The sequence below is a fragment of the Arachis ipaensis genome, chromosome B10, assembly GCF_059453495.1.
Source record: "Arachis ipaensis isolate K30076 ecotype BB chromosome B10, ASM5945349v1, whole genome shotgun sequence".
In the NCBI taxonomy this organism is placed as follows: Eukaryota; Viridiplantae; Streptophyta; class Magnoliopsida; order Fabales; family Fabaceae; genus Arachis; species Arachis ipaensis.
This window is the reverse complement of record NC_142435.1, coordinates 150989630-151005467: the sequence shown is the minus strand read 5'-3', so window position 1 is coordinate 151005467 and position 15838 is coordinate 150989630. Positions and strand designations below refer to the sequence as shown.

The following is a 15838-nucleotide window of genomic DNA, read 5'->3' as shown; positions in this document are numbered from 1 at the left end:
CTGTGTACTCTAAATTTTTAAAATTTTTTAAACACAAATCGGAGAGTCTGATTTGTGTATTCTAAATTTTAAAAAATTTTAAAACATAAATCGGAGAGTCCGATTTCGATTTGTGTACATCCTTAAAAAACACCCAAAATTATAATATTAAAGTATATCACATATCTCACTTCCATATCTAAATTTAAATTTTTTAGCCATACGAGAATGATGGTTTCAATATTGAACCCCTATATGAGAGTTTCTGCAATTCTTATAATGTAAATTTAATACAATATAAATAGCAAATTGAATAAAATTAGATTAGATTGAAAAATAAAATAAAATAAATATACTTTAAATTATAATAAATTATATTAATTTATATTTTAAGTAAATTAAATAATATTATAAATATTTTTTTTAATTGTCTAATATTTTGATATTAAAATATATATGTAAAAAATACGTATATATATATAAATATTAGATTTAATTTATTTATTTTAAAAATAAAATGTATAAATACATTATTTCCTAAATTATAGGGATTTTTTTTTCTCACCAAATCCCCAAATTATAGGCCTTTCCTATAACTGTCTTACTAAAAAAATAAAATAAAAATAAAAAAATATTGCAAAAAAGTGCTAATTAGAATACTGGAAGCTACTTAAACCACAAGCTACCTCTCTCTGCTCTTCATTTATCCGTGGAGCATGGTGATTGATACGCGCCACGTAGCGCGTGAATATAAGGCAAACGCCCGCCAACAGCATACGTCACGCACACACTCACAGAACCACAGAGACTTTCTCTCTTTCGAGGAAGCAGCACGTGTCAGTGTGTGAGGCTGAGCTGGTAGGGAGTACACGTGGCACACAACGAGTGGGTGAAAGCGGTTGCCGCAGATCCCATCGGAGCCGTCCGAAGCCCCCAATGGAAGCTAACATCAACAACGCACACAACACATTCACTTGCGTTTTCGTTTTTGTGTGCGCTCTCTCTTTCTCTCTCTGTGTTTGTGTTTTTGTTTGTGTGCGCTGACTACAACAACAAACCCCTCCCCTTCGCTTTTCTTTTCTTTTCTTCTTTTAGGAGAGAGAAACACAACTTGTAGAGAGAGAAACAAGAGAAGAAAAGAAGAAGAGAAGAGAAGGGCTTTGTGAGGGGTCTTCCTTCTTTTTCTCTCTCCCCTTATAGGGTTCAATTCCATTCATTCAGCTCTAATTTAAGGTTAATCTCTCTCGAATTATCATAATTCTCACTCTATTCATCTTCTTTTGTTCTGGCCTTTTTTTTTTTCTGTTATCCTTGGACTTTGTGTTTCCTTGTTCGTTATACAACTGCTTAACTATAACAGTTTTCTTTTTTGAAAGTTACTTCTTTCTTTAAAAAAAGATTAAAAAAAAAAGGAATTATCTTTTTTAGTGTAATTTTTCTGGTTTTGATCTTTTTTTTTTTCAATTCGCACTGCGGCAAGACGACTTCTATTTGCTTAATTTTGGAATTCTTGGATGGCGTAGATTTGTATAGTTGACTCGGGAGTACGAGCTTCGAACTAGATAAAGTTTGGGTCTTTGGGGTACAATCACGGGTTTTGGTTCGGTGGGTAAGATTCATCGTCTTCTCTGTGCATAATTCTGGGATATATAATTGTCTTTGTGGATGTTTAGGTTGATTTATTATGTTCAAGTTGGAATTCATCTATTTTGCCCTCTGTCTATAATCTTGATAATGACTTGGGTATCCTTTTAGCTAAGCCAAGTTTCTTTGCTAATCAGCAAGAATTTATATTCATATGAAATTTCTTTATTGCTTTTGAGATGTGCTTCTTCTTTTTCTTCTTCAAATAAATGCTAACATTTTGTTTTGTTTTTGTTGTGTATAAATATAGGAGTTGATTAAAGATAGTTTTAGTCACTTCTGTGTCTCTTATTAGTCTCCCTGGTCTTCTTTATTGTTGTTCTTTTGGGGAAGTGTTTCAGAAAGTTTATTGATTTGATAGATATGAAGAAATATTGCTTGCTTAAAGATATAACTTCAATTTTGGTAAAAAAGATGCTTTCCCCCTTAACCTCTATGTAACATATGTCAATTTTCCTCTCTCTTTCTGCAGGACAGCCCCTGCTGGTTTGGGTTTCTAGAGGAAGATTGTTCTCCATATGTGCCCAAAACCAGAATGCAGTGTTTGTCTCGAGCACATATCAAATGCCATCTGTAAATATGAAGAGTGAAGTAAGCACGACTTGTTTAACAGAAACCAAGGATATTCACGTCTGTTCAAAATCAAAAGTAATTTCCAAAAAGACATGCTCCAAAGTCATTATTTCTGCTGAAGTTGCTGGAATAGACACAACTATCCAAAATTTCTTAGATGGTAAGCAGCTTAACTTTAAGTTGGAGTTCATCCTATTTTCTGTCGGGGAATCACTATTGTGATTTGTGCCAACTGCCAACACTTCCCATCATGTTCTTTTTCTTTTCTATTCTGTTAACATATGGAAATACCTACGTAGTGGATATTGAGATTTCGTGTGTGAGTCTTATAAAAGCTCGAGATATTTTGGAACTTCCGTTTTTATGCTTTAGATATACTTCTATATATGCGTTGTAACGATATTTTACACTATTCCATATTTTATGGGTTTGTGGTTAAATTTATGCTAAAGATGTATTTAAATTTCTACAATTTGATGGTTGTTTACTGTTCTTAAATAGTTTCCTCGGTGACACTGGTATCCCCCAAGGACATTGCAAGTGGTGAATTTATTGATAAAAAGGAAATTCTAACTAAAGAAAAATCTGAGTCTCAGCTGCTGCAGTCATTTTCTCTTGATTCCTCTTCCCTGGTAAGAATGGTGGAGTTTGATTTTATTTAACTTACTTTGGGGTAATTTACTATTTCTTGGTGGTTATTGCAATGCTCAATATAGCTAAGCTCTGCAAAAAATAGAGTAGTCTCTTTCTCTAGATTGACCCATTGTTAACACTTGGCTGCACCTAGTAAATTCATTCTACCTCTTTTTGCAACATTCAAGGCTGAGTAATGGAAGTAAACGAGGAGGAATAGCATTTGGCTTCTTACTTCCATGATCTATTGCCTTAGTACAAAAAAAGGTGTTGATTTTGAGTTTGATATCACGTTAGAGCTAGTTACAGATGACACTTGAAAATTTTCATAATAGAGAGGAAAATGAGAAACTTCTCTATAGTCAATCTTACTCTCCTTACCTTTGAACTTCCCCACAGCACACCATTGACAGAATTCACCTTTTTTTAAAATAGGAACCAATCAATCCCTGTGCAGCAAACATGGAAGCAATTTTTTCTACTGCGTTTGAGCCCATTGAAGTCAATTCTCAACATTTTGATGAAGATGCAGGTATGGAAATTCCCTCTCACTCACACACAGACTAGTTACATTAAAAAAGAAAGGGGTAGAAGTATAAAAGCATTTCACTGTCCCACTTGACATGAAATTTGTTTAAATCATTGAGATTTATAGTGTAGTTTAATTACAAAGCTAAATGACTCCGTGTTAGTGTGTGTGTGTGTGTATTGAAGCTTATGCCTTCTGGATTGAAATTCCTGCACCAAATATCATATTGCTTAGTGCTTATATGTGTGTTCTGTTGACTGAACTCTACTAGGGAGCATTGGTGGTACTGGCATGTCTGCAGTGAGAGATGATGAAAGTGATGATAAAAGAATCATTTGTGGTTATGAAACATTGGATGTATCAGACTTCAGCATTTCTGATATGATCATTACAAGCTTACCCCTTGACAGAGATTCTTTTGATCATGATATCTGTGAGATCAACTCCTTGTCTGATTATAGATCGTCTGAGCCACCTATGCTTGATGCATCTGATCAGTACATGATCCTGCCTGCTCTTGAAGATGATATTAAAATTGGCGGTACTTCTGATGTATCCTATAAAGAATCCATCACAGTTCAGGAAAATGCTAGCTTGTATTCAGCATTGTGTCAGATAAGATCTTGCAATCAGGATTCTGATGTTAAAGACTACTTGGATAAGACAGAGTGGTTTGATCCACAATTGTTCATAAAGAATTTACCAGAACTATCGGATGCAGAGTCCAATGATCTGCCCACCCAGATACCAAGATCATCTCAGAGAAGAAAGTCAGTGACACTAGCGCTTGATTTAGACGGTAAGAATTAAACATGTTTTATGGTGATTGTTAATAGTACACATATTGCATTAAATGAGTTCATGAGATTAAAATTCCATTTTTATCAGAGCTCCAATCTACTTTGTCATACTACTTTGTCTTACAATTTTATATCAATTATTATACCAACTAAGTTGTCAGTGCATATAGAGCTTACAAAAATTATTGATGTGCTAAAGCATGATTTTAGGCCAGAAGTTTTAAGAGTTAAAATGTTTCATAGTATGCCTTGTACCAGAGTGCTTGGGCTGTAGGCATAATTTCATAGTATGCCTTCAACTTGTAGACACCAAATATTGAACAAGACAGCTAAACTAGATGAGAGTAATTGCTCAAAATTCACGTAGTTTGAGTAGTCTTTGAATATCTCAAGGAAGTTGAGTTTCATTCATCATAGTTCAGTTTTTTTGTTTTTGTCTTTTGTTTTTTTGGGTCTAGAATATCATTTCTGGAGCGTTTGCAGCAGTAATCCAATGAATCTTAACCACACATGCTTGCTTTTGTGCAGAGACACTTGTTCATTCTACTCTAGAACACTGTGATGATGCTGATTTCACGTTTACTGTCTTCTTCAATATGAAGGAGCACACAGTATATGTAAGAAAGAGGCCTAATCTCTGCACGTTCTTGGAGAGAGTGTCAGAGATGTTTGAAGTTGTAATTTTTACTGCCAGCCAAAGCATATATGCCAAACAATTGCTTGATATATTGGATCCTGAAGGAAGACTTATTTCACGTCGAGTTTATAGAGAATCATGCATTTTTTCAGATGGAAATTACACTAAGGATCTGACTGTATTAGGTGTTGATCTTGCTAAAGTTGTCATAGTTGATAATTCCCCTCAGGTACTGACCTGCCACTTTCTTTTGGTGGTTCTTTTTCTTTAACCTCTCTAATTAAGCAGTTTATATTTTCTGTTCAAGTTCCAAATTCTTTCCCTTGAAGTTACTTTTATGTGTCACTCACCTATCTCCCTTCTCTGGGATTTTCATATATTTCTGATTAACACTGTATATTAGGGGATTCTCATAAATATGTACAAGATTTGGTATAGAAGCTTCCCAACATTATTTTAGGGAATCCATCAGCTTTTAGTAGATTAGCAGTTAACCTTAACAATAATCAGTTGAAATTAAAAAAAAAAGTAGGTTCCACCTTAAGGCTGCCTTGAGGCCAAGGGAGAATTTCTTGGATTTTCTTTTATGATACTAATCCTTGCTCTTTTATTGCACACTTCAGGTTTTCCGGTTGCAAGTGAACAATGGTATTCCTATTAAGAGTTGGTTTGATGATCCATTGGATTGTGCACTAATGTCATTACTCCCCTTTCTGGAGACTCTGGCTGATGCAGATGATGTCCGTCCTATCATTGCACAGAGATTTGGTAACAAAGAATAAGTATATTATTGACCAAAGTTGGCAGCTTTTGTCATTTTTTAAACATAGATTTAGGAAAAAGCCCTCTAAGTAGGTTCTAAATTCTCCTTTTCATTTGAGTTCTTAATATGAATTAACCTATGCAATAAACTATTGGTTATCCTATTGTGTCCACGATTGGCTCCATTATTCTGTCTCAGTTGGCAAGTCCAGAGTGCTCTGTTTATCCTGAAAGGCAGTTGCAGCAACCATCTCTCTTTCTCTCCACTTCCTCTCTTTCCCTAGTCCTTGTACAGTTGAGGTTGGTATTGTGCTGCAGGGGTGTATATGAAATGCTATCATATTATGAAATATAGTTCGTGAGGTTATATAATTTCATCTTTTGCTTTCCATGTGAACTGGCAGTCTGGCAATCAATTTTATGTGTTAATTGAAATAGAATCAACTCCATAGTTAGTTTTACTTGGTATTTGTTATATAAAATATGTTGATTCAGCTTCCAATAATTTCTTTGCTGTATATGCTCATATAGGATTGAAATCAACCTCTGCTTGTTGGGGTAAGGCTGTGTACTGTGTGCATCTGCCCTTGGGAGTCTCGTGCACTAGGTTGTATGTGTATAGTTATCATGGATCATTGATGCTGTATATAGTGTCTAGGAACAAAAAGTTGAAAAAACCAAAAAATAAAACATAAAAAAATAAAAGAAGAAAGAAGTTAAGTTCAACAAATAACTTGATTGGTAAAATTTTACTATTTCTGTGAGAAAATAAACAAATTAAATAGAGGATATGATAAATTTATTGGCATTGCCATTGAACATACCACTGCTAGCTTAAGATTGAATAGTAACATGTTTCAACCAACATTTGAAATGCATAGTGAATAGTTCTGAAACACATACCCCAAATGTTGCTCAAATATGACATATGCATCAACGTCCTATCAGCTGAAAGTAGCAGGACTCCTTTAATGATTTTCTGTCAACCTTTACTTGGGATAGGATTATTTATTTATTTATTTATTTTATTTTTTGGTGCTCAAGCCTCAACTGATGTTCTGTTTTAAAGGTGTTCTTCTAGCTGTTTAACTTGCATCTTCTAATGGAATTGCAACAAATGCTAACCTATTGAAAATCTTATTTGTAACTTATTAATGATGTTATCATTATATTTGGTGGATTTTGTGACATGAAAAGTTAGTTAAAATCTTGATGTTTTAGACCCCATGTGCTTTAGAGAGCTTTAGTTTTCATTTTGGCCAAGGTATTTATCCTTTTCAGCCAGCAGGTTGACAAAGATGCCATTAAGGAACTTGCCTATCAAAGAACGGGCACTCTCCTATTCGGTAGTTACCATAGTTTCATTACTTGTGAAAAATATTTGTTTTATCACATTAATGTTACACAATTTCCTCCTGTTCACTGTATATATCTGTCTGACTTCTGCATTGCAGAACTGTAACCATGACTCGGAGTTTTACATTGGTACATTGGTAGACCTAAAACATTTATACATCAATTGTGGAATAAATCCACATACCTGTCTTGTCCTTTATCTTAATCGAGTATTTTGGTCGTCTATCAGGTATGGGTTGGAAGTCTACATACATACAACATTAATTATTTTATTAGGTTCCCAGGACTTGAGAGGTAATAAACCAGCTTTATTTTTGTGCCTATTATTCTGTGTTTAAATATTCTCTTTAAGATGATTAGAGTTCTCTCTCCATAGGAATCATTTCATACGTTAGTTAAATTCTGTTTAAAGCTTTCAAGTGGTCTGCCGCAATCTTTTTTTTCTCAATGTGTTACTCTTTCTCTTTGTAGACCTTGATAATTAGACATAACATATCTATCCCCTTCTTGATATATATATTTCTTGTCATTGACCCATGACCTTTTAATGATACTCTTGTTAGTAAGGCAAAGTAGAAGGAGATTAAATAATTCATAACCATCGTAGATAAATTTACCTCCAGTCCTCTATCCATTATCCATCCTCATTGGTGTTTATTAGGAGATAACCTTTGTTGATGCTACTATTAGAAGAGGTACAATGTTCAGATTGAATTTAACTGTGTGAGAAATCATTTGTCATAGGAACTGAATAGATTTGGGTTAGATATCAAGTTTAAAGAGTTCAATTTGACAATTCATTTGGAGTAGTTTCATTTTGGCCTGCCTTAAGTAGGTTTAAGTATAAATAACCTTTTGCAGACATGATAACGTAAGACTTTATTTAATCCATATAACCATACCTTTCTTAAAGGTTTTGTTGTTTGTTCTGCTGCTGATGATTCTGTTATTAAGTGGCTGACTATTGCACAATTGACAATTGTCTGCTATATATCTTGTAAATCTGGGTAAAATAGATTCTGCCATTTTGAACCATTGTATGCAGGTCTATGAAGAAAAGTTGATATATTATGCCGTTAATGGCTGACTGATAGCTTTGTAAATTTAGATTACATAATATTTTGCCAATGCTTCATCTTTGTCACCCTATGCAAGGTGATGCCAGTGTGTAAAGTTCCACTTTAAACACATTGCTAGTTCATTTCTTTATATTTAGCACTCAAGCAAGAATTGTTGGATGGACTATTTATATTCATGCAAAATGTACGTAGGTGAATAAAACAAGTTGAAGACAGTGAATTGCTTTATCCATTTTATTCTTGCCTTTTGTTTGATTTTGCTATGTTGATTGCAACGTTGTAAGCTAGTCCATAGTTATTCCATGGATTAGTTCAAAGTTACCAACTCTGCTCCCATTTTTACTTAAACTGGATAGCAACTTCTGATTCTTTTGGTTGTATCTGTAACACTAAAATGGCATGTTCAGCATATGAGCCTTCTACGTTTATAATTTTAGATATCTGACTAGACATTTACCCTAATGTAGTGTATTTAACAAAGAGATGTTGGCAACCGTTTTAAACCGGAAAAGAAGAGGGAGTTAATTAGTTAAAGTGATTAAGGCCATGTTTGGGTGTATATATATATACATGGCAAAATAAATACATAAAGCACGAGACTCCTAAAAATCTACTCACTACTATCGTAGAGTTCCCATCTACCACTGCTATGCATAACCAAACACCAATAATCAAGATGATACAAAATTCTAACAATATCAACAATAAATTCAATAATATTTAAAAAAAAGGAAGACGACAATGAAGACAGGTGAATGTGGCAACATAGAGTTAGAGCCAGAAGGTGATGCGGTAGCAGAAGGTGACGCAAAGGTAAATCCATTTGGCGTCTTCAGTGTCTCTGACTGGGAGGAAAAACAGAAAAGGCCGAGAGAAGGGAGGGATATAAACACATGGAGAAGGGTGAGAACTGTGATTCTGTGAATCAGAGATAAGTAAAGAGAGGGCAAAGTTGAAAATAGATTGAAGATAAAATTATCAAAATAATGTCTTAATTGCAATTTCTGTATTTCAACTTATTGAAAATACACCAAATATATATAGCGTCAATTTATGTGAAGTTTAAATGTGAAGCTGTTAATTGAAAACTATTAAATAATAGTATATTTAACTAAATTGTTATCTACTATTCACGGTCAATTTATGTGCCCACCGTGTCCGTCAAAATTTTTTGTCACCATATCTATGTTTTGAATAGAGTAGACACATCCACTATCGAAACGCTAGCATGTGTTAGAAATCCGTCGCTAAGATTATGAGGTAGTAAAAGACCTTGGTCAATTTCCCTTGTACATGACATTGAACTTATTTCGCGTATATCATGTCAGAAAACCACCCTTTTTCTGGCAAAACAGGCATGTAAATTATCATTAAAAGAACAGCAACTCAACGGGATGGGCAAATCATTCTAACATTTTTCACAAAAAAGAAAAAAATGTACACATTATAAACGGTTTTCATTTCGTTCCTTTGGTTGGGAGCTACAAATATTCTCACATTCGAATGAAGTGTGGTCTAATTCCTTGCACAGTGAAAACTGAAGTTTAAAACTTAAAAACCAGCCAAACTACATGGAACTATAACTATTCTGGGGTAGATTTTTCTTCGGAATTCAGTGGAACAGGAGAAGAAACCACTCCAGGTTTGCATGCTTGCTGTGATGGTGTTGATTCATGGTCCTGCATCATGAGACGACACAAATCAGAGACAGGTTATGTTTCGAAGAGCTAGAGATTAAGCCATTTATGTAGCCAATCAAGCCCAAAAAGGAATCCAACGAAGCAAGAACAAACTCTCTCGCCAAGATGCCAAACTACTTTTTTTCGTTATTTTACTCACCTGCGACTGAGCTGTCACCATTGCCAGCCCTTGCTCAGCTACAGGATTGCTACTACTCTGACTCTGCCATTGCAAAGAAACTTCATTAGAAGTTGTCAAAAGAAAGATTATCAACAAGATAACGGACTCAGAAATACTAGATCTGAAAATTGGCTAGAGTTCGAGCTGTGTTATAATTAAGATATTACTATTCAAGAGAAACTAAAGTGAGAAATGCCAATCAACCTGGGAAATCGCATTCTAATGCGTCATTCATTAGTATGCAAATTACCTAAACCCTATAATTCCAAAATTTATTGTACCTGTCTTGATGGCTGCAGCTGCTGTATATAAACAGGATGATGATCTTGCTGCTGCTGTTGAAAGTTTTGCTGCTGCTGCAGAACCTGCTGTTGCAACTGAGATTGCAATTGTTGCAGTTGCTGTGGTTGAAGATGTCCCAGCTGACTTTGTTGTTGTTGGGACTGTTCTTGCTGAAATGGTTGTTGTTGCAATTGAAGATAATGTTGTTGTAGTTGCAACTGCTGCTGCTGTTGGTAGTAATAGTATTGCCACATCTGGTTATATTCTTGGCTATTTTGCATATATCCATACTGTCCATTGCCTTGCATTGCATGTAATATTTGTGACGGGGCGTTGGCTGGTGGTTGAGACTGGGATGAGGAGTTTTGTAAGGGCCAACTATAAGCCGCGGTAAAATCAGCAGGAGCAACAGTACTTTTAACCTGATTTTGTGCTTGACTGCAATGCTGAACTTGCAATACAGATTGCGAAGAGTAACCTGGTTGTGAAGGCAGTTGCGCTCCCCCTTCAGCTGGATGGATCTGTTGTGGAGTAGGTTGCTGCCTTTGGAAATGTTTCCTATGCATATGTCCACGATTACCATTTTTGGGACCTTTGCAAAATTTCCCAGCATTTTTCATCTGATGCAAGTTTCCACCATGATTTCTCGACAACCGAGGTGGTAGAAGTGGTCTTCTTGCTCTATGGCCTTGCCAGGATGCTGAATATGAACCGTCATCTACTTCAATGCATGTTTGGGCAGACTCGGAATCTTGGGTGCTTACAAGATTGCCTCGGTGTCCCGTACAACCATCAACTACCACCCCTGCAGTATAATCCTCCTCCCGAGACACCATTGGTCCTGGATCATGAATCCTTTCCCGGCTGTTTGGTGACATGCTTTTCTGAGAAAGTGGTTTCAGTTCTTCATGCCCAAGTTCACACTTCCCCTGAGAATAATTATCTACTTTTGGGGATGATTGCAAAGCTTGTGAAGGTTGATTTCCACTAGCTGTTTGATGTAATAAAGTTTCTGATGAAACATCAGATTCATAACTATTTGCTTTGGAATGCTTAGGAACTTTGGCAGGTTCCTCTTTCACTTCCACTAAATCTGCAGATAATATATTTTCAGGATAATTATTTCTTGGTTCCTTGGAATCTGGGAGAGGATATTTTTGTGGTGACATTTTCTCCTCTTGGGAATGCAAAGAAGCATGCAAGTCAGAACTAGAATCTTTGGATAGCTGATTACACATATCAATGGAAGTCTCCTTACTCCTATCCTGGATCAAATTCAGTGACCTTCTACATTTAGTTGATTGCTGATGTGTATCTGCCCTGGAAGATGCCCGAAACAATTTTATATGCCGATTCCATGCCTTCCTTAAATCATGTATAGTTCCACAATAATCAACAAACTGGCATTACCATAGATGTGTCAGTATCAAATTAGTAGGCCATTAAATGTTAAAATTTCAAATATTTTATTTTTAATTACTCAATAACATGACAAATTATAAGCTTGTTTTGGGAGGAAAGGTTCTTTATTACTCCAAAAAGAAAAAAGATGTAAGGCAACCAGTTGATTTTTGTTTTTCAAAATTAGCAGCACCCTATTATGCTCAAATACACACTTATTACTAAACAAGCACAAGGTTTCAGCACCGGTTGAATCATCAGAAAAATAAGACAGAGCAACCACCTCATAAGTTACAATACTCCTATATCATAATGATTAGCTCAATTTTAATTGCGTTGATACTTCATAGGAGATATATAACCTTTAGGTATAAGTTTGATATATCCTCAGCGTCTTCTACACCCAGACCTTGAGATCCATCAGGTCTTGGAGATATTGCTTCTGCAATAATTGTGTCTATTACAGCCATGGACATTGACCCTCCATGCACCATTGAGAACTTTATCAACTCCTGCAAAATACATCAAAAGAACTGAATTAAAGTTGTCAACACTTGCACTAGGCAAGGGGAAGAAGTCTCATTAGACATACAAGCCAGTAGCAACTAAGCTGTTTCACTCATTGTGACATGACGAGTTACCCCCTGCTCATTCTAATTAAGAGCAAGTAATTTGAAGTTTTCCGTATCTATCTATAAATGCATACTTATGAAAAGTTTCAGCTTAGGTCTCTCCACTTCTACTAGGGTTACATAAATAAAATGGAAAAGATAGACCTACCTCCAGAAGCTGTTTGTTTTGAGGCAAATTCTTTATGCCATCTATCAAGATGTCCCTAGCAGCATCCATGTTGTTTGTACTCTTGAAACCAAGAAAGGAACATGGAAGAAAAAGGATTGGTTAACTACACCTCACATCAGCATGCAAAATGAGAAGGGTCAATATTTACTCTGTTTATGATTATGATATGTTAGCTGCAACAATTTTTCAGGCACTTCATACAGAAAACCTTGTAGCTACTAATTCCTAGTAGTAACTATAGCCTAAAAACTTCATTTACTGCTTTTATAGAATGATGCTTAGCCTTTTAGAATGAAAATTCAACAAAAAATGTTAAATATGCCACGTACCATATATTTTAGGTGAGAGAAATGGACATATAAATTAGGGAGGGCATGCTGTAAATTCTCTTCAGCTACAGCCATCTCTATTGCTTCTTTGTATATACCACAAGCTGACTCCATATTTCCCTGCAATAAAAATGTAACAGGTAGCACATGTAGTCATCTTTTCTGTATCAGCTTATCATCAAAGAGTACAGCTTTCTTCAATTGTAGCAAAGGCTAATTGCATACCAAACGTTTCTCCATATTGGCTCTTGATATAACATTCTGCACAAAATCAGAATCTGACTCTTTACCAGTCTGCTGAATATATGCAGCGCGAGCAGCTAAAACATCTCCTATTTGTTCTTTAAACCTGGCATTGAAGAAATGGATTTCTGGTACACTCTGCAATGAACATATGATGGAGCTATGTCAAACCCTAGAGAAGAAAGGAATAAAGCAAGTTTCAGTACAGTATAACCTAGTCATGGATTTAGAATAAAAATAATGGTCTAGGAGCCTAGAATTAGTAAATAAAGATAACAACACTCAACCTGAGATAAATTATACTGAATAAATCTAGGAATTCCCATGAAATTGTTACACCATCATTGTTTATCTTCCCCCTTCTAATTCATTAAGCATGGCTTACAATACATGTTGACCTCGACTTCTGAAGTCATAGATTTCACTTCTGCCATTTAACTTATAAATTTCTATTAAAAATCTAGTCTCTGCATCTTGGACATCTAATCCTGCCATTTGACATTGATTCTAATGCTTCATATTTTCATTCTTTAAAAAGCCTTATCTTTTGCAATTGTTTGTCAGACACTTTAGAGATGCTCAGGTAAAAAAAAAAAAAAAAGCAGAAGCACATGGAAAGCTGAGCATTAACATGAAATTCAATCAACTAAATAAATGTGGTTTATGAAGAATACCTTCAAATAAATTTCTGTTGCTCGGTCCAGAGAGTAGTTTGCAATTTCTCTTCCTCCCCTGGTTTCCATGAACTCCACATAACGCATCCAGTACTCAGGGTAGTTGGCACACACAATCAAACATCTTTCATAAAGTTTCACAGCCTATGCAGAGTCATAGAAATGGCAGATTGTTTAGCCAGCAATTTTAAGCAATAAATAAATAAAGTTAAGAAACTGGCAAATTTTATTGAGAATACTGTGCAGAAAATTACCCAGTCAAAATCCTCTTGAAGTTCAATAAAATCAAGATAATCATGCCAATTCTGCAATTGACTGTCATCCAGTGGCCAGACATGAAAGTAATTTCTCTGTATATTAGCCTCAAAAGGACTAATCTTCAAATCCAACTCATGAGCCCTTTGATAAAACTGTTCTCCAATGATCCTGTACTTTTTTAAGGCGATGGAACGAGTCAATCCAGCGGATGAATCCATCATATCTTTGATAACACAATAAATCTTGTCATGCTTGCAATCTACAGGAATTTCACCATCAAAACTTGGTTCAGATTGCAATTCCTTTGGGGAACTATCCAGGCTTGCTACACCCCCTTCCAAAAGGTTTAATAACTTTTTAAAACTGGACAAGTATAGAAATAATATCTGATAAGCATACTATTCAGGTATACACACACACTCGACAAAATCATACACACGTTACAGAAGTACATTCCAACTGCCAGCCATGTCAAGCACATATATGAAGATGATGACCAACAAAGGGGCTTTAAAGACTCAGACATCTTTCACAGAACAAGGCATACCTATCATAATACTGGTGCAACTTTTTGGTTGGGAACTCAAGAGTCTGGATATAAATGTGAGCAAGAGAAACCCACTGCTGCTGGGAAAACTCAAACTGAATATACTTGTCCCACAATGTATGGCATAAGTAGTCCTTCCCAACAAAGGAAACTGCTCGCTTGAACAATCTGGGGGAAAAAACATATCAAGAAAAACATTTTATTGCTTTCCAGAACAACCAAAAGTTAAGAAGCATGCATGGAGTGTGGAAGCATACTCCACCTAAATCATTTATCCAAACAGCTTCTGTATCAACATTTACCTCCGAACATCAGATGGGTCTTCAAAAGCCGACATGGAGAAGCTACAGTAATCGACCCACATCCCTACTGAATACGTTGCAGCCAAAACAGCTTTTTCAAAGACTTCCAAAACCTTATCTGCAGTGGATAAGCGTGCCATGTGAGCAGCATACTTCCTCCAATACCCAAAACACAATGGGAAGTTGGATAAGAAATTTTCATATGTCAGACATATTTTCTCCATGTCATCCTGCATCAATGTCAAGTTCAAGCTTCTCTGTACATCCTTACATGTTAATTAAATCACAAAATATAGCATTTACAGCTCTGATTCTCAATTTCTCTTTTCACCTAACAAAAAGTCACATGTTATCAACAATGAGAACTAAAACTATCCAACTTCAAACCTTCCTCAAAATCAACCATATGTTTTGTTTAGCTATGCTTATCTAACAAACAACTGATAAATTTTTCTAAAAAAAATTATTTAAAAAAAGCTGAAGTTCCGAATCTTTGAATTATTGGAATTAAACTTACTTACAGGATAGATTTTCTCAACATCAGAGATGAGTGAAGTCCATTGTTCGAAATCAAGTGAACCCTCAGAAATAAATTCTCGAAGTTTAAGAGCGTCAAAGCAACCTGAGGCGGAAGCAGAGAGAGAGAGAGAGGAACCATAATGAGATTAACAATTAAATTTGATGAAGGTTGAACAACATTATAGTTTACTTACGGGTAGAATTTGTGAGCGTCGCTGCCATGTTCCGATGCCTCTCTTTCCTTTTCTCCCTTCCTGCTACATCCACCTGTGGGAAAATACAACGAGTCCACTCTATTTTAAATTCTTGAAGACAAATGAAAAAGCATATTTCAAAATAAAAAGGTTAGTTTTGATGTGAATAATTTTAGCAAATATAATTTTTTATATATTAAAATTAGATTTAAATAAAAATGCTTATAACATACTAATTTTAAAAAGTATGTAATTAAATGATAGAATTACTAAATTGATCTATTTTATTTTCTAAAACTGAATTTGTTTGGAAGGTTAAAAATTAAAATTTATTCAAAAGTTAAATTTTTTTATTTTGGAACAACTAAAAATGATTGTTAATTTTTATTTTTATTTTATTTGTAAATCAAACAAAAAAATATAATTTTTAAATTAA

General features: G+C 35.0%; 2 protein-coding genes and 1 long non-coding RNA gene across 13 annotated transcripts; 2 read left to right on the top strand and 1 right to left on the bottom strand.

Moving 5' to 3' along the window:
• Positions 1 to 780: 780 nt before the first annotated feature.
• On the top strand, positions 781 to 6018 carry SSP4 (SCP1-like small phosphatase 4). 5 transcript variants are annotated; one of them, XM_088487722.1, is made up of 8 exons: positions 946 to 1212; positions 1503 to 1588; positions 2101 to 2356; positions 2698 to 2828; positions 3265 to 3361; positions 3630 to 4157; positions 4687 to 5024; positions 5419 to 6018. In XM_088487722.1, exons 3-8 carry the CDS (start codon positions 2188 to 2190, stop codon positions 5575 to 5577), a joined length of 1422 nt encoding a protein of 473 aa, XP_088343848.1. In that variant the 5' UTR covers positions 946 to 1212; positions 1503 to 1588; positions 2101 to 2187; the 3' UTR covers positions 5578 to 6018. The 5 variants fall into 5 exon arrangements, with proteins under 5 accessions (XP_020975748.1, XP_088343847.1, XP_088343848.1 ...); XM_088487724.1 differs by having other exon boundaries at positions 952 to 1212; positions 1503 to 1584; XM_021120090.2 differs by having other exon boundaries at positions 952 to 1212; positions 2096 to 2356.
• Positions 6019 to 7072: 1054 nt separating this feature from the next.
• Positions 7073 to 8224, top strand: LOC148582088 (uncharacterized). The gene is made up of 2 exons (XR_015883429.1): positions 7073 to 7207; positions 7959 to 8224. It is a non-coding gene; the product is annotated as an uncharacterized LOC148582088 (long non-coding RNA).
• Positions 8225 to 9387: 1163 nt separating this feature from the next.
• On the bottom strand, positions 9388 to 15599 carry PRP39-2 (Tetratricopeptide repeat (TPR)-like superfamily protein). Of its 7 annotated transcripts, none has more exons than XM_016335803.3 (13): positions 15403 to 15599; positions 15211 to 15311; positions 14690 to 14919; positions 14388 to 14555; positions 13837 to 14203; positions 13583 to 13726; positions 12891 to 13046; positions 12666 to 12785; positions 12316 to 12396; positions 11898 to 12047; positions 10134 to 11534; positions 9832 to 9894; positions 9388 to 9671 (listed from the first exon to the last, which is right to left on the bottom strand). In XM_016335803.3, the coding sequence occupies exons 1-13, from the start codon at positions 15428 to 15430 to the stop codon at positions 9576 to 9578; spliced, it is 3105 nt and encodes a 1034-aa protein (XP_016191289.1). In that variant the 5' UTR covers positions 15431 to 15599; the 3' UTR covers positions 9388 to 9575. The 7 variants fall into 7 exon arrangements, with proteins under 7 accessions (XP_016191289.1, XP_088343809.1, XP_020975743.1 ...); XM_088487683.1 differs by having other exon boundaries at positions 13837 to 14099; positions 15403 to 15566; XM_021120084.2 differs by having other exon boundaries at positions 14690 to 14807; positions 15207 to 15311; positions 15403 to 15553.
• Between the last annotated feature and the right edge of the window lie 239 nt (positions 15600 to 15838).